This window comes from Myotis myotis, unplaced genomic scaffold (assembly GCF_014108235.1).
Source record: "Myotis myotis isolate mMyoMyo1 unplaced genomic scaffold, mMyoMyo1.p scaffold_m19_p_14, whole genome shotgun sequence".
NCBI lineage: Eukaryota > Metazoa > Chordata > Mammalia > Chiroptera > Vespertilionidae > Myotis > Myotis myotis.
The window spans coordinates 2,100,813-2,125,380 of NW_023416318.1; the positions used below are offsets into that span (position 1 = coordinate 2,100,813).

The window sequence follows — 24,568 nt, forward strand, 5'->3', positions numbered from 1 at the left end:
TTGAAAATTACCGCAAAGGACTGAGCAAACATCATCCAGAACAACAGGAAGGCTGGCTGAGTATAAATTCTACAACTAGAAGGAAAGAAAAGCACGCTGAGAGCCAGAGGCGCTGCGGAGGTGAAGTGCAGAGGTACGGCGGCGCTCGCGCGCGCGCGCGAGGAAAGGGGGTAGCACCTGAGGACGCGGCTGACTTTTTGAGTCACAAGCTCCTGACTGCTCTGAACTCCGGTTCCGGGAAGTCTCTGGGGACCCAGGACTCATACGGGGAGAGGCTGGTCTGTCCGGCAGCGAGCGAACTTGAGGGCGGCTTTCCCTCAGAGGTGCTTGCAGCCGTTACCGGGACACTGAGACGCGCGACTCCGGGCGGAGAATCGGCCATGGCTGCTTTCTCCGCCCTCTGACTCCCTGAGACCCCGCCCCACCCAGGCTGCGGCAGAGGCTTTTGCATGTGAATGTACCTAACTGCAGCCGAACCAGGCAGACCTGGAACTTCCAAGAGAAGGCCCAAGGCCCCGCAGCGGCTTGCATTGCTTCACAGCTGAGCCTCTTCGTGGCTCCTGCTGTGTGGCCTCAGGCAGAGGCTGAATTGGCACCTCCTTAGATCCAGGAGCCACTGTACCCAGTGGTCAGAGGGGGTCCATCCAGACTGCAACTCCTCAGATCCATAAGGGACGCACTCAGGGAGCAGACTCAGTGAGCATCAAAGCCCCACTGAAGCAAGTCTTGCCCCAGAAGGGTGTCTTCAGCACAGAAGTTCTCCCACTTTAGACACAGCTGATTCTCACAGCCAATTGGCCTGGAGGTCAATTCCTCCCAGTGATTCTACAACAACCAAGGCACCAAGAGTGCACCAAGAGTGTCCACCCCAGGTAACTGGGGAGGCTGAGCTACTGGGCCCTACAGGACACCTGGCGCACAGGGCCACTCTATCAACACAGGGAAGCTGCCAAAATGCGGAGACAAAGAAACAGGTCACAAATGGCAGAAATGGAGGAAAGCAAACGATTGGATATAGAGTTTAAGGCCACGGTTATAAGGTTTTTCAAGAATTTTATGGAAACCGCCGATAAATTTAATGAATCCCTCAATAAGTATAGGGAGACCATGGAGGACATGAAAAAGGACCAACTAGAAATTAAGCATACACTGACTGAAATAAAGAATAATTTACAGAGATCCAGCAGCAGAAAAGAGGATCCCAAGAATCAAGTCAAAGATTTGAAATACAAAGAAACAAAAAATACCCAACCGAAAAAGAAAAAAGAAAAGAGATTCCAAAAATATGAAGATAGTGTAAGGAACCTCTGGGACAACTTCAAGCGTACCAACATCAGAATTATAGGGGTACCAGAAGGAGAGAGAGGGCAAGATATTGAAAACCTTTTTGAAGAAATAATGACAGAAAACTTCCCCTACCTGGTGAAAGAAATGGACTTACAAGTCCAGGAAGCGCAGAGAACCCCAAACAAAAGGAATCCAAGGAGGACCACACCAAGACACATCATAATTAAAATGCCAAGAGCAAAAGATAAAGAGAGAATCTTAAAAGCAGCAAGAGAAAGACAGTCAGTTACCTACAAGGGAGTACCCATACGACTGTCAGCTGATTTCTCAACAGAAACCATGCAGGCCAGAAGAGACTGGCAAGAAATATTCAAAGTGATGAATAGCAAGAACCTGCAACCAAGATTACTTTATCCAGCAAAGCTATCATTCAGAATAGAAGGTCAGATAAAGAGCTTCACGGATAAGAAAAAGCTAAAGGAGTTCATCACCACCAAACCAGCATTATATGAAATGCTGAAAGGTATTCTTTAAGAAGAGGAAGAAGAAAAAGGAACTCTTACCATTTGCCACAGCATGGATGGAACTTGAGAGTGGATAAATACCACAGGATCTCACTCATTTGTGGAATATAATGAACAACATAAGCTGATGAACAAGGACTGATCCAGAGACGGAGAGGCATTGATTGGACTGTCGGGACTTGGAGGGAAGGTAGGGGAGGGTGAGGGTAAGGGGGAAAGATCAACCAAAGGACTTATATGCAAGCATATAGGCCTAATCAATGGACATGGACAACGGGGTGGTGAGGGCATGAGCGGGGGTGGGGGGGGTGGGGGGTATAGGGTAACGTGGGGACAAGGACACATATGTAATATCTTAATCAATAAAAAAATATAGTAAAAAAAAAAAAAAAAAAAAAAAAAAAAAGGACAGGGGCTGCTTTTTTTTTTTTTTTTTTTTTTTTAACAACAGTTGGTTTCACAACCTTGGTGGTATAGTTCATAATTTCAGTTACATGATTTAAAAATAATCAAATACAGACTTTGACATAATAGCTCTAAATGAAAGCTACCTGGAAATAAGTTTTTATTTATAATTAATTCTTTATAAACTATTTAATAATAGTAGTGTAAAAAGGTTTTCACTATCCAGTAATGACAGACTTATGAGAAAGATCAAAGCAAGAAAATATAAATTAGATAAGACTAGAATCAAGACCCAGATTAAGCTAAAAAATATGTCAATTTACCACATAACAAAATAATTATTGAGAAATTGCTTTTTCAAGATATCCCTCTTTCAACTGTTATCAAGAGCATCCTTTAACCTTATATATTATAGGAGATAGATCAAGTAAAGAAAAGCAAGAATGGCATAAAAAAGGAGTAGAGATATAGGTGAAGGAAACAAAGTAATGAGACTAGAAAGGGCCAATTCTCTAACACTTCTTAAAATAAGAACTTGCCTATAGGCACAAATATATTTCCTGTAATTTTAGCTCTAACAGTGAAATGCTGACTGAAACTTAAGTATTCAATAGTAGAACAAGTGTAAATATATTATGATATAGCAAGTTATTAAAATAATAGAGGACCGGTGCATGAATTTGTGCACAGGTGGGGTCCCTTAGCCTGGCGGGCGATCAGGACCTATGGGGGGGGGGAGGGCTAGTCGGCTAGCGGGGGGCAGGGGACCAAGGGAGGTTGGCAGGCTGCAGGAGGTTGGTTGTGGGAGCACACTGACCACTAGGAGGCAGCTCCTGTGTTGAGCGTCTGCCCCCTGGTGGTTAGTTCGCATCATAACAACTGGTTGACCAGTCTACCGGTCGTTTGGTCACTTAGGCTTTTATATATATAGATATTTAGGAATTTAGTAAAATAAAATTTATGAAGAATTTGTGGTAGTTTTGGTAGTTTCAAACAATAAGATAAAGGTTAAGTACAGAACAAAATCCTAACTGTTTCTATGTTAAAACTATACAAAAATCATGTATACTAACAAAGATTAGATAGGAATACTCTGGTGAAAATCAACTGTTTCACATGTCTATGTTCTCTTCTAGGCCTTAGCTCTGAACTTAAAATTCAAGGTCCTTTAGTATAGACTTCAGTCATCTGTGAAATCCCTGAAATGATGTAAACAAACTGTGCATATATAAGTTTTTAAGGAATTAGAACAAAAGTCTCATATGCCTTGGGTTTGTTAATCAAAAAACTAAGAACCACCCTGGAGGGTATGGCTCAGCACTTTGTGTTGGCCCCCAAACTTAAAGGGTTTCAGGTTTGATTCCCAGTCAAGGGCACATACCTTGGTTGCAGGTTTGATCCTCAGCCCTGTTGGGGGTACATGCCAGAGACAATAAATCTGTCTCTCTCATATAAATGTGTTTCTCTCACATCTATGTTTCTCCCCACTCCCTTCCACTCTCTCTAAAAATCAATGGATAAAATATCTTTGAGTGAAGATTAACATAAACAAACAAACAAACAAAAACTAAGAACGATTGGCATAAATCATTTTTAATTTTCAAATTTTAATTCAATAAAATTAAGTAAAAAAATATTTCTTAAAAAAATTAGGACATAACAAACCAGGATGAAAGCAAACTCAAGCCATACACACAAGGGAAGCTGATGGTGCTGTGGAGAGGTGAGAGAGCCTTGACAGTTGCTCTCTTTAGTGCTGTAATGGGACAACATCAACCTGTGCAGCTTTTATCTGATTCCACTGTTGACACTTTGTGCTCTAATGAACTCACACCAGAAATGTCTGGAATATACCAGGTATTATATGTTGCTGGTGGGGTGTATGGGAAGCATAAAATGTTATTCATTTTTTTCTTTGTCGACAGCTGAAGATATAATTAGGACATTCTTGAGAGGTGATTCTCTCCTAAATGTGAAATTTCTACATATCTCTTAAACTGTAATCAACTTCAGGTGTTTCATTAACATTAGTCATCAAACCAACCTGAAAATCAGAACAAATGATTCACCACAGCCCCCAAGCATATCTGGAAAACTCGCTCTGTATGGGTTGGTCTGTTACTAAAGACCCTTGTAGAGGTGACAGGTGTGGTCTATGATGGTGAATTTACCCACAGAGATCCAGGGTTGCCATTAGGGTGAGGGCAAAACAAACCCCACCCCCAAGCAGTGCAGCTGTACTGTTTTATGGAAGCCTTGGAGGTTAAGTCTGGGAGATCACAGAGGTAAATATCTTGTGATTCAGCACCGTATACTGAAAAATAGTAGAAAAACATTTCAGAGAAAGCTGCTAGAGAAGGGCCAATAATACATACATATATATATACATGCATGCCAAGATAAAGGAGGCCAGCAAATACCATGAATAACCACAGTAATAAGGAAGCTCAGAAAGAAAATGAAAAGTACAGTGGGGCCTTGACTTACGAGTTTAATTCATTCCGAGACCGAGCTCGTTAAGGAGCTTGTTAACTCAAATTACTCTATCAACTCAATGCAAAAAATCGGCTGAGAGACAGCTGGTATCTCAAAAAACTCGTTAGTCGGGACACTCGTAAGTCAAGGCCCCACTGTACCTAGAAAGCAAGCTGGAACATTTGGAAATATGTGCTATAAATGACAGAGATTTCAAGATTGCAGTTCTGAAAATACTCAATGAGATGTGAGAAAATACTGGCAGGCAATTCAGTACACTCAGGAAAAAAAATCAATGAACAAAAAAAGTACTTTACCAAAGGGATGGAAACTTTATAAAAGAACCAATCAGAAATTCTGGCAATGCAGCATGCAATTAAGGGGATTAAGAGTGAACTACTGGCCCTAATTGGTTTGTTCAGGTCTCTCTCTTCTTTACTCTGCATCATTTCAGTGGATAGACTCTACCCGATAGAGCATTGGCCTGCGGACTGAAAGGTCCCAGTTTCAATTCTGGTCAAGGGCATGTACCTTGGTTGTGGGCACATCCCCAGTAGGGGGTGTGCAGGAGGCAGCTGATCGATGTTTCTCTCTCATCGATGTTTCTAACTCTCTATCCCTCTCCCTACATCTCTGTAAAAAATACCAATAAAATATATATATTTTAAAAAGAGTGAACTGCTGAGTGTAGAAAACAGATGGAAGGAAGAATTAGTGATATTGAAGATAGGAATAAAGAAATGATGCAGTGGGAAGAAGAGAGAGACCTGAACATAAAGAAAAATGAAAGAGCTCTATGAGACCTAGCTGACTCCATCAGAAAATGCAATACTAGATTTATAGGCATTGCAGAAGAGGAAGAGAGGGAACATGGAATGGATGGTCTATTAACACAAACAGTGGATGAAAAATTATGGAAAATCTATGGAAAGAAGCAAACAGAAACCTCGTTACCTCAATCCAAAGAGGCCCTCTCCAAGGTACAGTGTATTAAAACTGTCAAAAATTAATGACAAAATAAATTCTCAAAGCAGCCAGGGTAAAGAAGGAAGTGACCTACAAAGGAAAACTCATCAGAATATCATCTGACTTCTCAGCAGAAACTCTACAAGCCAGAAGAGAGTGGAACCAAATATTCAAATGTCTAAAAGAGAGAAATTACCAGCCACAAATCATATATCCAGCAAAATTATCCTTTAAATATGAAGTAGAAATCAAAAAGTTCCCAGACATACAGAAGCTGAAGGATTTCATCACCAGAAAACCTCCACTGCAGGAAATACTCAAGGGTGTTATTCTACCTGAACAAAGAACATAAGGTCACAACACTATGAGTAAGATCATCAAAAATCTTACAGCATACACAGGGACAATTTGTGACAATAAAACATAAAAGGAGAGGGGTTAAATGTCTGAACTGGCAAAAGAGGATGAAGATGCACTCAAAAGAAAAAAAAAAACAACTACTGTATGTATGTAAATTTTTATTTTATATTTTATAAACCTAATGGTAACCACACACAAAAATCCCCAAACTAAGACACATAACTTAAAAAAAGAGGAAACAGAGGAAAGAACTATGAAATACCACCAAACAAAAACAACAGGCAGAAACACAAAGGAAAGGAACCACTGGAGGCACAGAGCTACCAGAAAACAAAGGATAAAATGGCTATAGGAAATCCTCAGACACCAGTAATTACCCTAAATGCAAATGGACTAAATTTACCAATAAAGAGGCACAGAATAGCAGAGGAGATAAAAAACAAAACCCAACCATATGCTGCTTACAAGAGACACATCTAAGTTACAAAGACAAAGGTAGATTCAAAGTAAAAGGGTGCAAAATGATTCTCCAAGCAAATAACATCCGCGGAAAAGCAGGCGTAACCATACTTATATCTGACAGAATAGATTTTAAGACAATAAAGATAACAAGAGAGAAAGATGCACATTTTATAATAATAAAGGGGACACTACATCAAGAAAACATAACACTTGCCCTGGCCGGTGTTTCTCAGTGGTTAGAGCGTCAGCCTGAGCATCAAAGGGTCACAGGTTCGATTCTGGGTTAAGGGTATGTACCTGAGTTGTGGGTTTGCTCCCTTCCCCAGTCAGGGCATGTGCAGGAGGCAACCAATCAATATGTCTCTGTCACATCGATGTTTCTTTCTCTCTCTCTCTCTCTCTCTCTCTCTCTCTCTCTCTCTCTCTCCCTCTTTTTCTCTTCCATTCTCTTTGAAAAAAACAATGGAAAAATATCCTCAGGTGAGGATTAACAAAAAAAGAAAACATAACACTTCTTAATATATATGCATCCAACCAGGGAAATATATAAAGCAACTACTCACAGAACTAAAGGGATAAACAGATCAAAACATAATCATAGTTGGGGACTTTAATATTCCATTGACAGCTCTAGATAAATCATCCAAACAGAAAATCAATTAAAAAATCGACCTTTAATAACCAAAATGGACATAATGATATTTATAGAGCCTTTCATCCCAGAATATTAGATTATACATTTTTCTCCAGTGCACATGGAACATTCTAAAGGAGAGACCATATGTTGGGTCACAAAACTAGCACCAACAAATTCAAGATTGAATTTATACCAAGCATATTCTCTGACCACAATGCCTTGAAATTAGACATTACCAGTAATTGTAAAAAAGAGGTAAAGAAACCAAAAAATACATGGAGATTAAACAACATACTACTAAAATATGACTGGGTCAAATAAGAAATAAAAGATGTGATCAAAAGATGTATAAAGACAAATTAGAATGACAATATGACATATCAAAACTCTGGGATGCAATGAAAACAGTAATGAGAGGGAAGTTTATATCATTAAAGGCCTAGCTCAAGAAACAAGAGAAATCCCAAGAAAACAATCTAACATTACATATTAAAGTACTAGAAACAAAAGAACAAAAGCAACCCAAGTCAGCAGAAGAAAGGAAATAATAAAATTTAGAGCAGAATTGAATGAAATAGAGAACAAAAAGAATATACAAAAAATTAATAAAACAAAGAGCTGGTTCTTTGAAAAGATTAATATAGAGCTACCATATGACCTGGCAATCCCTCTCCTGGGTACATATCCAAAAAACTTGAAAACACATATTAGCAAAGATATATGCACCCTTATGTTCATTGCAGCATTATTCACGGTTGCCAAGACATGGAAACAACCAAAGTGTCCTGCAATAGAGGGCTGGATAAAGAAGATGTGGTACATATACACAATGGAATACTACTCAGCCATAAGAAAGGATGAAATTCTGCCATTTGTGACAAACAGATGGACTTTGTGAATATTGTGCGAAGGGAAATAACTCAGGCAGAAAAAGCTAAGAACCATAGGGTATCACTCATATGTGGGACATAAAACTGAAACTCCTGATCACACGCTGCAGTGAGGGGGTTGCCAGAGGGAATGGGGGGGGGGTGTGTGGAGAGTGAAGGGGACCTAATAGATGATGACCGAAGCTATTTGACTCTGGGTGGTGGGCACACAGTGCAATAAACAGATGTTGTAACACAGAAATCCACACCTGCAACCTATATAATCATATTAACCAATGTCACCACAATACACTTAATTAAAAAAGTACGTGCAGACATTATATTTTATCACTACTTTTAAAAGGTGTTTTGCATAACATTTGCTCATCTCGTTGGCCCATTATTTACCACTTTTAACTTCCAATTTAGCTGCTTCCAACTATGTAGCATCCAAATCCTTGCCTTGACTCATAAGGTTTATAATATTTGGAATTTAGGCTAGGGAGAGAAATTTAACATCAACCCTAAAACGTGATAAACTGTGATTTCAACACTATCTTGTTTTGAAAAATAGTTTTTATTGACTTTTAGAGAGAGAGGAAGGGAGAGGGAGAAAAGATCGATGTGAGAGCACATCATTCATCAGTTGTCTCCTGCACGCACCCTACTAGGGATTGAACCTGCAACCCAGGCAGGTGCCCTTGACATGGGATCAAACCTGCAACCTCCTGGTGCATGGGATGACACCCAACCAACTGAACCACCCGGCCAGGTCCAACACTACCTTCTTAAAACTGTGCCTGGAATATTACTATCAAGCATCATTACTGTCAGTCCAAATATAAAACATCAACTCAATTCCCCTAGAAGAAGTGCTCATTAATCTAAAAATACAATTATTTTCCCAATTAGACAAAAGCATAGTTTCCAGTCCCATCTTCAATATAGGCATACATTAGAGATATTGCAGGTTTGGCTTCAGACCAACACAATAAAATCAATATTGCAATAAAAGGAGCCATACAATTTTTTTGGTTTCTCACTGCTTGTAAAATTATGTTTATACTATGCTGTAGTCTTATTAAGTGTGCAATAGTATTTTTTACATCAAAGGGCTTTCAATTCCATTATATGTTAATTCTTTCATCTTAAAAAAACAACCACCACACAAGCTATTTCTCTCATCTTAAAAAGAATACCTCACCCTGATCCTAATTTCCTTTCACCTACCACCCCATTTCTTTTCTACCTTTGGCATCCGAAAATGAGTATGTCTAAAACCAAACTCTCTTCTTCCATCCACTCTTCTGTATCTCAGTTAATAACAACTCTACCTTTCCCTTGTTCTGGAAAATGAGTCATTAACGTCATCCTGGACTCCTCTCTGATTGTCCACCTTGCATACAGTTCATAAAAACATCCTGTTGACTTGACCTTCCAATTACTTCCAGAATTCGACCTACTTCTTGCCACTTCCACCACTGCCACCTGGTCCATCTCTCACCTGAGTAATTACCTTCTAACTGGTCTTTCCGTTTCAACTCTTGTTCCTCAAAAGTCTATATAGCTGCCAGAGTGGTCCTTTTCAAAATGTAATTCCGATCTTAACACTTCTCAGCTTGAAATCTTACCATGGTTCTCCATTTTTCTCAGTGTAAAGACTAATGTCCTTACAATGGCCAGCAAGGTGCTGTGTGATCTGTTCCCTAGCTCTCATTCACTCAACTAGTCGTACCAGCCTCCTCTTCACTTCTTGAACATACCAAGTATGCTCTAGCTTGGGATATTCAGATTCACTTTCCTTCTGTCTGGAATGCTCTTCTTCCCTCTCCTGACCACCACATAATTCACGCCTCTTCTCCTTCAAGTCCCTGTTCAAATACCAGCTTCTCAATGATGCCCATCCTGACCACCCTGGTTAATTTACAACCTCTTCCCAAGAACTCCCAACTCCCTTTGCTCTACTCTTTTTTTTTTTTCTACTAGAGGCCCAGTGCACGAAATTCATGCACTGGGGGTCCCTCAGACAAGACTTGCCCTCTTGCAGTCCGGAACCCCTAGCTCCTTACCGCCCACCTGCTCGTTGCTCCTTACGGCTCGGCTTGCTGCTCCTTAGAGCTGCCATGGAGTCGGGAGAGGCTCCTGCCACCACCACTGTGCTTGCCAGCCGTGAGCCTGGCTTCTGGTTGAGTGGCGCTCCCCCTGTGGGAGCGCACTGACCACCAGGGGGAAGCTCCTGCATTGAGCGTCTGCCCCCAGTGGTCAGTGCGCATCATAGCAACCGGTCATTCTGCTGTTCAGTTGATTTGCATATTAGGGTTTTATTATATAAAATAATACTTATCACCTCCTAGTATTCCATATAAACTTACTCATGTATCGTATTTATATTGTCTCCCTCTGCTAAAATCTAAGCTCCACAAGGGTAGCAATTTTAATCTGGATGGTTCACTAATATATCTCTAGCACCTAGAATAGTTTCTGCTATAGAGTGGCTACTCAACACATTTTCCTGAATAATTGGATTTCCATAAGCATGTCTGTTCTCTCTACAAATTATTTTTCACTCCTGTTCAGCTCTTTTGTACATACAATAATTCTACCATTTTAAGTACAATGTTTATCTTCTCTCCCATTTCTCCTCAGTAGGAAGGCTGTCTTCCATGTTATCTGACGCAATAAAACTATTATTGGGGAGAACAAGATATTTCCTAGAAGGTCCTTTTATCATCATACACAGCAGAGAATGGGGAAGGTTATTCAAAGAATTTGGTGGCAAAGCTAGACTATTATGATATTTAAGAAAAGAATATTTCAACAACTAATGTCAGTTTAAAATGACATGTATTACAAATAATGCATCATCTACTTTTTAGGCATTGCCATCTTCTTTTCTCAGTAATCTCAAAATAACAAAAATGTTTGTAATACTTATTAAAAATGACATTACATAATATAAACATGAGAAACAGAAATGCTTCATAAATAGATAATGTCCATAAATGAAGGCAAAATCAATAAAATTGTTGTGATTAAGATTCATTTACCATTGGATGATAACCAAAATTATATTGTATCATATTTATCATTTTAAAAAAATACATTTTTATTGATTTCAGAGAGGAAGGGAGAGGGAAAGAGAGAGAGAAACATCAACGATGAGAGAGAATCATTGATCGGCTGCCTCTGCATGCCCCCTACTGGGGATCAAGCCTGCAACCCAGGCATGTGCCTTTAACTGGAATCAAACCTGGGACCCTTCAGTCCACAGGCCAATGCTCTATCCACTGAGCCAAAATGACAAGGGCTCATATTTATCATTAACACCCAATGAATTATGGGTAACATTTGCAATCTGTGTAATTTTTAATATTAATGAGTGGCTTCATACAAGAGAACTTACTTCAGATTATAGGTATCATAGTCAATTGAAGACCTTGGCACTGCAGGAATCATATAAAGAAATCCAAGATGTTCATTTTCACGTAATATTTGAATGATTTCCAAGGGATCACGGATGTTGGCTTTAACAACATCTTCCCGGTCCTCGAATGTGTACTTAGGCAAAGATGAGTAACTGGTGTTATAGAGACCTCTTCTTCCAATAGGTGGCAGTTTCTGAGGAGAGGGAGAGAATATCTTAGCAGAGGGCCCATGGATCTAAATAAAACCAAAAAGGGTGAATGGATTAAAGCAAAAATGAAGTCATAGATATGGGGTCAGGGAGGTAAGGGGGAGGGTATTTGAAAAAAGAAAGCTATAAAAAAGTGACAAGATATTAACATCAAGGACCAATTACTACAGTGCCTGAGATGTTCAGAACTCAAAGGCAAGCGTTTTGGAACTGGAAATTTTCAAACAATTGTTAGGCACTGATATTCCTCCTCAGTACTCCCTACCCAGATATCCATTCCCTTCCCACAAAACAGCCCACATCAGCTCCTATTTCCTTTTCTTCTCCTATAACTCAATGTTTATGACATTAAAATACTACCAGCTCTCTGGAGTTCATGGGCGCCCACCGCTCTCCTTGCTCAGATGCTCTGCCCTGACCCTTACTGTGGTCTCTCCCCTCAACTGCCTCACCTTGTTCTGACTGCCTGATGTGTTGTTTTTTTTAATATACTTTATTGATTTTTTTACAGAGAGGAAGGGAGAAGGACAGAGAGGCAGAAACATCGGTGAGAGAGGAACATCGATCAGCTGCCTCCTGCACACCCCCCACCAGGGATGTGCCCGCAACCCAGGTACATGCCCTTGACCGGAACCGAACCCGGGACCCTTCAGTCCGCAGGCCGACGCTCCATCCACTGAGCCAAACATCAGGGACTGCCTGATGTTTTTAAATGAGTGAAATCTTTCTTCTACTGTTGTAATCATAACTCATAATAAACTATAGTTTTTTTTTGTGTGTGTGTTTTTTTTTGTGAATGTGAGGGGTAGTTACACTGAGCATTGGGAGCCATTATTTAATAGCCTTGGAAAAGCATACAGGTTTTTCACTCATAACTGCCAGTTCTGGCCACCAATGCTTCTCACATGTCAATGTGCATGGGAATTACCTGGGCGTCCCTTTAAAATGTAGTTCCTGTCAGTCAGTCTGGGAAAAAGCCTAAGATTCTCCATCTCCAACCTGCTCCCAAGAGATGGGGATGCTGCCGGCTCATGAACCATACTTGGAGCATCAAGGCACGTCCACACGCATTCACACCCTTGAGCCGTGCCCTTTTCCCTGGGCTCCACAGTCTGCACTCTCGGTGCCACTCACACGTCTTTGCTCCTCCTGGACAAACTTTTGGGGCAGCATCACCCACATCCTCTCCTCCTATGGACGAGGTTAGTAACCACATTTGAGAAAAGTTGACACTTAATTCCAACAGACACCACCTTGCCTCTCTTGACAGTACAGAGGTAAGCGGCTTTTAGATAAAAGAATCACCATTGCGGACCTGTTTTGTTAAATAATTGATGTAAACACATAAGTGATCTTTTTATTGCCTGTTAGCATAGCTAACAGAGGCTGCCGTGCCGGCAAGAGATTTATTATCATTGGCTCTGTGGGACAACTTCCTCAGAAAGTTTGTGTTCAGAGAGATCATTATTCTCCATCTTGAGTTAAATATGCCATGTTAAATGGAAGTTTGAGAGCAGAATTCTGGAAAGCTCAGAGCTGAAGGAAATGCATCTTTGAAGCAAAAAGATAAAGAGGAGTTCTTTTACTTACTGGCCAGGGAGAGCAGCAACAGCAAAATTTCCTTATGTAAAAGAATAGACAAAACCAGATAGCCAGAACCAGAGAAAATACACATTGTCTTGTTCCAATGTTTCAAAAGGGCTATGGTCAACCAATATTTTTATGAGACTATAGTATTAACTAGAGGCCCAGTGCACAAAATTCATGCACTCAGGGTAGGTCCTCAACCCAGTCTGTGCCCTCTCGCAGTCCAGGAGCACTTGGTGGATGTCCAACTGATGGTTTTAGGCCCACTCCCCACGGGAGAGGCTCCTGCTACTACTGCTGTACTTGCCAGCAGTAAGCTGGCTCAGGGCTTCTGGCTGAATGGTGTTTCCCCTGTGGGAGTGGACTGACCACCAGGGGCAGCTCCTGCATTGAGCATCTGCCCCCTGATGGTCAGTGCATGTCATAGCAATCGGTTGTTCCGCTGCTTGGTCAATTTGCGTATTAGCCTTTTATTATATAGGATTACATATTACTTTAATGTCTCATTTCCCAATATATGACAGTCACTTTTTAAAGTATGTTTAGGCTGCCTGGCTGGTGTTTCTCGGTGGTTGAGCATCAACCTATGAACCAAGAAGTCACAGTTTGATTCCTGGTTAGGGCACATGCCCAAGTTGCAGGCTAGATCCCCAGTGTGGGATATGCAGGAGGAAGCCCATCAATGATTCTCTCTCATCATTGATGTTTGTATCTTCCTCTCCCTCTCCCTTCCTCTCTAAAATTAACAATGAAAATATATTAAACTGTTTAGGCTAAAAATTTACAGTCTTTTGCTATTACACAAACAATTTAAATATTTGTAGAAAAAGTAAAAACCTACTTTTCCAATAGTTTATCAGTATTACTACTGAGTCTGTAAGCTATGAGAATAACAAAAGACCTACTCTTTTACTTCCTCGTAAATTCCAATTATTGAATTATAATTGGTACTCCATTTGAGATATTTTATGCAGAATATGTAGTGAATTATATTGAATTATTAGTATGATTTCTTCAGAGTTCTTAATCAGGATAAATCCTCTTTTATTTTTCAGAGTTACTGAGCTGTAGAATTAGTCTTGATGTCATTATCTTCAGATGGTAATATGACATAATGGAGATTAGCATGAACTCTGAAAGTGGAGGAACCCAAGCTCAAATAATAAGTGATTTGCAGTGCTAGAAAACACTTATATTTAAGTCCACCTGTGCATGAAAAATGTAGAGATCAAACTTGCTTACTTATGTAACACACAGTATAAGATGTAGAATCTTTTTCAAGATTTTAGAAGTTTCTTTCATCCCCCTTTCTGACTACTACCCTCAGAATTTCTTAATTTTCTGACCTTTATAATCATTGATAGTACCATCAGTTCATGAAATTCATATCAGTGGATTTATATGATGTATTCTCATTTGTGTCTCACTTCTTTTGCTCAACATAATATCTATGAAATTAACACATATTGTTCTTCATATCAGGATTTTATTCTTTTTTTGTAGGTGCACAGTATTCTATTATTTAAATTTATTACCACTCTTCCATTTTCCTGTAGGCAGATTTGTAAGTTGTTTCTAATTTAAAAATATTATGAATAAAGGTACGCTAAACATCCTTTCACATATGATTTTGAGGACCTATATGCTCATGTCTTTTGGATATATAAAAGCAGTAAATTTAATGACTCATGCTATAGGCATATGTTTAGTTTTAGCAGATACAGTTTTGCATCCTTTTATCTAAGTTATACAACCACCTGCAGTGAATGAGAGTTCCAGATCCTGCAGATACTTGCCAATAATTAATATTATAAACCTATTTAATTTTAGCTATCCTGGTAAGTAAGTAATGGAGGAATAAATCTGAGTTTACCTGGAGAGATGATATTGAATATATTTCAAATATATTTTGAGACTTGGATATTATTCTTTATCAATTCTTGTTTACATTTTTGTTTTCTCTTTCCTGAGGTGCCTTGATTTTCCTCATGTTGCTGAAAGATATTTTCATTGGAAATAGGACTCTGTTGACAGTTCTTTTATTTTTAGAATTTATGGTTTCTAATGGAAAACCTATTGTCATGAGAATTACTTTTTCCTTATAGATACAGTGTTATTTGTCATTCAGAACTTTCAAGATTTTTTTCTTTGTTTTTATTTTTATTTTTCAGAAGTTTGGCCAAAGCCGGTTTGGCTCAGCGGATAGAGTGTAGGCCTGCGGACTGAAGGGTCCCGGGTTCGATTCCGGTCAGGGGCATGTACCTGGGTTGCAGGCACTTCCCCAGTGGGGGATGTGCGGGAGGCAGCTGATCGATGTTTCTCTCTCATCGATGTTTCTAACTCTCTATCTCTCTCCCTTCCTCTCTGTAAAAAATCAATAAAATATATTAAAAAAAAAAAAAGAAGAAATTTGACTATGATGTGGGTGTTGCCATCTTTGGGTTTCTCTCATATTGTATTTCCTAACTTTCTTAAAATTGACGATTTCTGTCTTTTGACCAATTGGAAGAGTTTTCAGCCATTATTTCTTCAAGTACTCTTTCAGCTCCATCTCCTTTAATTTCTTCCTGGACTCCAAATGTTACAGTTTTTATTTATTCTGTGTTGTTGTTATGACTCCACTGGTTCCTGTGGTTCTGATTTTTTTCTGTTGTTGTTTTCAAGTCCATTCTCCCTATTCTCATTGGATATTTTTATTGTTATGTTTTCTAGTTCCCTGAATGTTTCCTCTGTTCCATCCATTCTGCTTTGAGCCTATTCACCGAGTCATTTATTTCAGTTATTATATTCTTCTGTACTATAACTTTCATTTGGTTCTTCTTTATAGCTTCATTTTCTTTGCTGAGATTTTCTATTTACTTGCCATAACTTTCTTTTTTTCCCCCATTTAAGTGACTTTTAGTGATTTAAGGATGTTCAAAATCACTCATGTAAAGATTGTTTTGATGGCTGCTTTAAACTTATTATCAAATAACTCTGTCATCTCTACTATCTAGTGTTAGTATCCATTATCTTTTTTATTCAGTTTTAGATCTTTCTGCTTCTTTAAATGAATAATTTGATAATTGAGACCTAGAAATTTTGAGCATTATGAAACTCTGGATCTTTTTCAACCCTGTGTTATCTGGCTTTGCTTTGATACTGCTCTGGTAAGGGAAGGGTGAGATGCCACCTCATTATTTCAAGAAGAGGGTAGAAGTCCAGGCTCCCCACTTGGCTCAAGGTTTGTAGGTGTGTGTGCCGGGGAAGGGGGATGGGTATTCATGATTGTTATGAGATGGTGGGAGTTCTGGCTCCCTGCTATTCTTCTGCCAATATCTCCCCATGTGGAGGGATCGGTCTGCCTTGTTTCTATTTCTTACGGTTTCCACTTACATGACCCAGGACTGACTACTGCCCGAGACTGGCTCCGGCGCAGGACTGACTGACTCCCACCTGGCATAGCCGACCCGCAGCCACAGCAACCCAGCACTGACTTCCAGTCTGGTCAAGCCTTAGGTCGTAATGGTCGTTACACCCTGGCTCTTTATTATATAGGATATTTCAACAAAAAATGCACTGATTTTCTTCCTTATTTCCTTTTAAAGGTTTTACTGCATTCTACTAGTAAATGAAAGATTTATTCAACAATAACCTTACACATTTTTGTCTGAGTACAATTTCTAATTACAGGCATAGCTCAGAGATATTGCAGGTTCAGCTCCAGATGACCATAAGAGAGTAAGTATTGCAACGAAGCAAACTATCATCTTTTTGCTAGTGATGGGTCTTGCCTTGCATTTGTAAAAACACAAACAAACAAACAAAAAATCTGTGAAACACTGTTTAGCAAAGGGCAATAAAACAAGAAATCAGTGGAAAGATGTGATTCAATTTAAGTAGTCACAAAAATTCAGATTTTTGGAGGTGGGGGATGGAATAAAGGAAGCATTTATTCTTAAAGTGTGGAACTTCCTCTGTGATGGATGCCCTGACCAAACTATTAAGTTAATCTTGCTTAATTAGCAGAAGTAAAGCCTCCAATGTTCCTCCTCCTCCCTTCCTCCCTCCATCTCTCTGGAAATCCTTATTATTGCATTTCCATTCTAAACTAATTTTGGGAAATCAATAACCCCCAGAAATAAGCCTCCTCTCAGAATAAAGACCCTTCTTCTTTTATATGTTACATCCCCCTTTCTTCCACATTTCCCTTCAACCCCTAACTCTATACTTAATTCTTCACTTAGTTACAGCTACTATAAAGTATAACTCACACCTAACGTTCCTTCCCAACTTCCTCCCTTCATCCCAGTTACCCACACAATTTCTCTCCTCTTCTTTAAATGCAAGCTCTTGAAGCCCCCTCATACAAAATGAATTAATTGATAGACAAACAGATCTGTCCTGGCCCTATTTCAGAGAGCTCACTCTCTTTACTTCACAAAAACCAAGTGAACTGAAGCTATACAATTTTATTCAATCATATTATATCATTCTTTCAGTATAATCTCACCAAAACTCAGTGGACCTCCTTCCAGCTGGCTCGTCATACCCTAAACTCTCCCACCTTATCTGCCTCATTAACTTTCCACTCATTCTTCAAAGCTTAGTGCAGTTCCATAGGGTAAGCTATTCCTCCACTGACCATATCCTTGGATACTGGATGTAGCTTTCCTTCTATTTAGTTCTCCATCATTTTATTCATTAAATGACCAATGAAAAGTCTTATCACACCTTGAGTGTTCACTTATCCATCTGCCCACCTCCAAATTCTGATGTCCTTAAGGACAAGTCCCCAACTCTCTGTTTTAAGCACTGTAGCCCAATGCCTGAAAGACAATTAGTACTGAGATGTTAAACCAGGGGTGGGCAAACTTTTTGACTCAAGGGCCACAATGGGTTCTTAAACTGGACCGGAGGGCCGGAACAAAAGCATGGATGGAGTGTTTGTGTGAACTAATATAAATTCAAAGTAAACATCATTACATAAAAAGGTACGGTCTTTTTGTTTTTAGTTTTATTCATTTCAAACAGGCCGGATCTGGCCCACAGGCCATAGTTTGTCCATGGCTGTGTTAAACAAATCTGTTTGAAGAATCCTCTGAACAAAAAGCTCAGGGAAATCTTGGCCCTATTAGTATCATTGTTGTGTGTATCCTCCATACTTTCTCCCACCCATTTCTGCTCCTTTCTTGAATTATCTATATGTATTCATTTAAAGCAATACTCTGGTGATTTCTCGCCAATGCTATTATTCACTTACTAGAGGTCCGGTGCACAAATTCATGCACAGGTGGGGTCCGGCCAGCCAGCCCCAATGGGGGCCGATTGGGTCAGGCCGGCGAGGGGGAGGGGATGCAGGAGGTTTGGCGGGGCCAATTGGGGACCTGATTGGGCCAGTTGGCCACTGCAGTGCTCGACATAGCGACCGGTTATTCCAGTTGTTCCAGTCATTCTGGTCATTCCGTCATTCTGGTTGCTTGGCTGTTACATATATAGATTGCCTGCAAAACAGCCTCTCCACTCTACAACTCTCACCAGTTAGAAAAGTTATCTATCTGGCTCAGTTTCTACTTTATTGTCTTTTACCAAGGTCTTCAGAGATTGCCATTTTGGGGGAACAATGATGAAAATTTCATAAAAGTTAAAACAATATTATGTCTTCTTTTAATATGCAAGAGATCAGAAGACACTGTACAGATGCTGAGAGTTTCCTTTATGATTTTCCTCTACTGTCCAAATTTTTCTTAAATAGGAAGAACTGAGAAATAGTACATTCCCAAAATTCTTTATGCAACTGGATAGAAACAGATTTTGCTGCTATTCTTGTGCATTAAAAGCAGATTAGCAATGCTACATAAAATTAAAATTGACTTAAAATGGCCACTTAAGGACTTTACATACTATACCTGTGTTTTTTCCAACACATCTGCATGCTGAGGAGACTGAATAGGTGATTTGACAGAAGTTTCTTCAATGTTTCTTGATGGTTTTATGATTCCAGAAATGGTCGGTGGAAGTTGATACTGTTTGTATATGTATTCTGGCCTCTTATGATCTTGGTAGACTTTTAGCACTGGCTTCGGGGACCAAAGAGACATGTTAATCTTTTTAATATTAATGTGAACTTGTCTTATTCTTCACTATCCTTTGTACTCTATCCCTGATGGAAATTTACTTCCTCCTGGGACTAATTTCCTGTCGAAACTACAATCATTGTAGCAACTGCCACCATTGTCTATCCATAGACTATTGCTTGACTAGACTTTTCTAGTTGGTTTCTATTAATTCTGTATTCTAAATACCCAGCAATACTTCTAGGGTTAAGGTTATAATATAGAAAGGGCTCAGGGGCATAAAGTCCTAAGCTCACTAATTATCCTTTACAAACCCCCACCATTCACTACTAGAGCTACTATAGGAAGAATCTTACAATCTTCCAACCTTGCCCAAAAGTCATTAATCACTTCCTATTGTCATAACTGACTGAAAATCTAAAAAATAAAATGGTGGCATTATCTAAGGCCCAGCTCATTTCAAATTAAGGCAGGAAAAATCCAGCTTTAAACAAAAAAGTGAAATAAAATTTACTATAATGACTTTAACTTTTTAAGCATAATGATTTTACCTAATATTTTATATGGGATTGAGAAAAAATAAGCTTGAGAGTAAATATAGCAAATGGCTGTTAAGTTTACATTTGGTTTTGGATAAAAATCCCGCAAGTCACTCACAGAAGAAAAGAAAAGACTAGCTGGTAATGAGAGTAGGAGGGGAGAGCTCAGCTATATAACAATGAGGAAAGGAATAAGATCAGCATCACAGTTACGAAGGGAGAGTGGTGGGGGGTCCAAGATGGAAATGTAGGAAGTCTGTGAACTCACCTCCCACAGACACACAGAATAATGTATACCTTAAACACCTATGTATATAGCAACTTCTCCTGAAGAACAACTGAAGGTGGATTGAATAGTTTCTGCACATTAAATGAAGAGAGGCACTACATACAGAAGGGGAGGAGCGATGAAGATGCAGTAACCATAGAAACCTTACCCCAGTTGGGCAACCTGCAGTAGGAAAGGATATCACCAGCAAACCCATGTGCAGACTCACCTGCCCTGGGGCACAGTAATAAAACAATGCCTTAAAGTGCACCTAGACTATACATGAAAAAACAAAAACTATTGACTAGCCCCCCAAATGCCTGCTAAATGGGCGGGAAACTGCAGGAATTCTCCAGAATTGGAGGGGCCAGCAAGTACCATTGCTACCTTCCCCCTCCACCTAGATAGCATGGGTGGGAGCTTAGTTCAAGTGCTTGGTACAGCCTGCAAGGCTGCCACAGCTTGCTCTGGGCCAACTTAGCAGAGCCCACTCCAGACCCAGCTAGCTGGCCTGATGGGGTGCCCCTAAAGCCACAGGACCTGGACGACCTTTCCCCACGCTTGTTCCAAACCTGCCCAGCAGGTTTGCCTGGAGGTCCTGGGGCTGCATGCAGTGACCAATTCAGTCATGCCTTCCCCAGCTTTGGCCAGTCAGCCTGCCAGGGCGCCCTTGGCACTGCCTGTGCCCACATAGGCTCCAGCCAGCCTGCCAAAGCTACCTAGCACATGCAGTCTACACAGTGGTTACTCTTACACAAGGCCACTTTCATTTCATTCATAAAAACAAACACAGAAAGCCAAACAAAATGAGGAAACAAACTAATATGTTCCAAAGGGAAGAATAAGAAAAATGCCAGAGAAAAACACTAGTGATATGAAGATAAGTAATTTTCCTGATAGAGAATTCAACTTAATGAATTCATTTTAATGGCTGACTAGTTTTCCAGTGTGTGTGTGTGTGTGTGTGTGTGTGTACTCACATCTTTATCCAATCATCTGTTGATGAATACTGGGTTGTTTCCATGTCTTGGACATTGTAAATAATGCTGCAATGAATATAGGAGTACGATATCTTTTCAAATTAGTGTTTTTATATTTTTGGGTTAAATTCTCAGAAGAGGAATTACTAGATCATACAGCAGTTCTATTCTGTACTTTTTCCATAGTGGCTGCACCAATTTACATTCTCACCAACTGTGTATCCTTTCTATCACACTCTTTCTAACACTTGCTATTTCTTGTCTTTTTTATGATAGCCATTTGACAGGTGTGGTAATATCTCACTGTGGTTTTGACTTTTATTTCCCTAAGAACAAGTAATATTGAACATCTTTTCATATGTCTGTTTGCCATCTCTATGTCTTCTTTGGAAAAATATCTATTCAAATCCTTTGCCCTTTTTTAATCATATTTTTTTCTAGTTGTTGAGTTGTATTGGATATTAGCCACTACTGGAAGTATCATTTGCAATAAAAGATAAAATATTGCCATTTATGACAACACAGATGGATCCTGAGAGTACTATGTTAAGTGAAATAAATCAGATGAAAAAGAACAAAAGTCTTATGATTTTGCTCACATGTGGACTATAAAATGAAAAGTAACAAGTAAACTAACAAAACCAAACTCATTCATCAATAGGTACAGACAACAGAATGATTGTTACTAGAGAAGAAAAGGGTGTGGGAGGAGGTGAATTGGGTAAAGGAGATCAAATACATATTAACAGAAGGAAACTAGAATTTGGGTGATGAGCATGCAGTAGAGTATACAGATGTTGAATAATAGTGTCATATACCTGAAATTTATATGTTATTAACCAATGTTATGTCAATAACTTTAATTAAAAAAATTCAAAGTAACTGTTATAAGGATGCTCATTGAACCTGGGAGAAGAATAGAGAATACAGTGAGAACTTTAACAAAGACTTATTACAGTAAAGAAAATATTAAAAGAACCAATCAGAGCTAAATAATACAATAATTGAAATAAAAACCCACTAGAAGAAATCAATAATAATTAGATAATACAGAAGAATAGATTAGCAATCTTTAAGAGAGAATAGTGGAAATACCCTAATAAGAATAGAAAAAAGAATTTTAAAAAATGAGGATAGCTTAAGGGATCTCTGGGACAACATAAAGGAGTAGAGGAGTCCCAGAAAGTAGAGAGGGAAAGGGGCAGTAATCTTATTTGAAAATATAATGGCTCTAAACTTTCCTAACCTGGGGAAAGAAACAAACATCCAGGTACAGGAAGTACAGAGAGTTCCAAACAAGATAAACCCAAAGAGACCCATACCAAAACATATAGTAATGAAAATGGTAAAAGTTAAAGAGAGAATATTGAAGGCAGCAAGAGAAAAACAAATATCACATGCCGGGAGCCGGTCCATCCTTGCTGTTTCAAAGGACCTGGCATATATGGCATACTGTTCTTAATATGTTTGCTCACCTTCTTGGCACTATGTGTTTTAACCAAGGTCTCTGAGAAAGGTTGTTTCCCCAGGTAGGGATTTTCCCCTGAAGTTAGGGAGGGAATAAAACCCCTCAGCTAAGTGCCAGGCGGGTAATTAATCACTTTAACTACGAACAATCATGCTTAAGCTACATAATCTTTACTCCCTGGAATGGAGATAAGAAATGCCCTAACCTTTGTAATAGAGATTGATAGGATTGAATCAACTGGTATAAATACAGATGTAACAAGACAGCAAGAGTGAGAACTTAGAATACAGAGCTTAGAACACAGAACTAAGAAGACAGAACCTACACAGAACCTACAGACAGAAGAACTTCGCTGGAGAGAACATGGCAAAAGATCCTGGACTGAACCTGACTACAGAAATTGGCAAGAGAACCTGACTAGAACCTGGTGACTGAACCTGGCTGGAGAACCTGGACAGAACCTGGCTGGAGAACCTAGCTGGAGAACCTAGCGAGGGAACATGGCTACAGAACCTGGCTGGGGAACCTAGCAAGAGAACATGGACACAGAACCTGGCTGGAGATCCTAACCAGAACCTCACTGGAGATCCTGACCAGAACGTGGCTAGAGAACCTTGCTATGATGATCATCTGAACGCCCTCTCCGTGTCATTCCTTCTTCACTAACTCCGTCCACACCTTTGGGGACCCCTGGACCTGCTGGGGTTGGACCCCGGCAATCACATATAAGAGCAACCTCATAAGGTTATCAGCTAACTCCTCAGCAGAAACTCTGTAGGCCAGAGGGGAGTGGCAGAATATATTTAAAGTGCCAAAAGAAAAGAACATACAACTGAGAATACTCTACCTGGTAAGATTATCATTAAGAATTAGGGGACAGATAAAGAGGTTCCTGGACAAATAAAAACTAAAGAAACTCATCATCATTAAACTGGCTTTGTAAGGAATGTTCAAGAGTCTTATTTAAGGGCAAAAGGAAAGACCATAACCAGAAATAACAAAATATATGAAAGGAAAAAAATCTCATTGGTAAAGGCAAATACATAGTAAACACAGCCACGCTTCCACTTCAAAAGCTAGAATGTCTTCACTGATACAGCTCCTAGGGCAATGGAAACTAAAGAGAAAATAAACAAATGGGACTATATCAAAATAAAAAGCTTCTGCACAGCAAAAGAAACCATCAACAAAACAACAAGAAAGCCCACTGCATGGGAGAACATATTTGCCAATGTTATCACCAATAAGGGTTTAATCTCCAGCATTTACAGGGAACTCATACAACTTAACAAAAGGAAGATAAACAACCCAATCAAAAAATGGGCAATGGACCTAAATAGAAACTTTTCAAAAGAAGACAGAAGGAAGGCCAAAAGACATATGAAAACATGCTCAAAGTCACTAATCATCCGAGAGATGCAAATCAAAACGACAATGTGGTACCATCTCACACCTGTCAGAATGGCTATCATCAACAAATCAACAAACAACAAGTGCTGGCGAGGATGTGGAGAAAAAGGAACTCTCGTGCACTGCTTTGGGAATGCAGACTGGTGCAGCCACTATGGAAGACAGTATGGAGTTTCCTCAAAAAACTAAAAATGGAACTCCCATTTGACCCAGTGATCCCACTTCTAGGAATATATCCCAAGAAACTAGAAACACCAATTAGAAAGGATATATGCACCCCTATGTTCATAGCAGCACAATTCACCATAGCTAAGATTTGGAAACAGCCTAAGTGCCCATCAGTAGATGAGTGGATTAAAAAACGGTGGTACATCTACACGATGGAATACTACGCTGCAGTAAAAAAGAAGGAGTTCTTACCATTTGCAACAGCATGAATGGAACCAGAGAGCATTATACTAAGTGAAATAAGCCAGTCAGAGAAGGATAAATACCATATGATCTCACTCATTTGTGGAATATAATGAAGAACATAAACTGATGAAGAAGGACAGATCCAGAGTCAGAGAGGCATTGATTGGACTGTCAGGCCTCGGAGGGAAGGTAGGGGAGGGTGGGGGTAAGGGGGAGAGATCAACCAA

At 39.6% G+C, this 24,568-nt stretch overlaps 1 protein-coding gene across 1 annotated transcript in view; it reads right to left on the reverse strand.

Annotated features, from left to right (window-relative positions):
- The window catches only part of DNAH6 (dynein axonemal heavy chain 6), a 223,692-nt gene that overhangs the window by 189,269 nt on the left and 9,855 nt on the right, over positions 1-24,568 (reverse strand). The window contains exons 2-3 of the mRNA XM_036335492.1: positions 19,095-19,265; positions 11,389-11,645 (exon numbers count right to left, since the gene is read on the reverse strand). Of these exons, the coding sequence (XP_036191385.1) occupies positions 11,389-11,645; positions 19,095-19,265 (428 nt within the window). The remainder of the gene's footprint in view (positions 1-11,388; positions 11,646-19,094; positions 19,266-24,568) is intronic.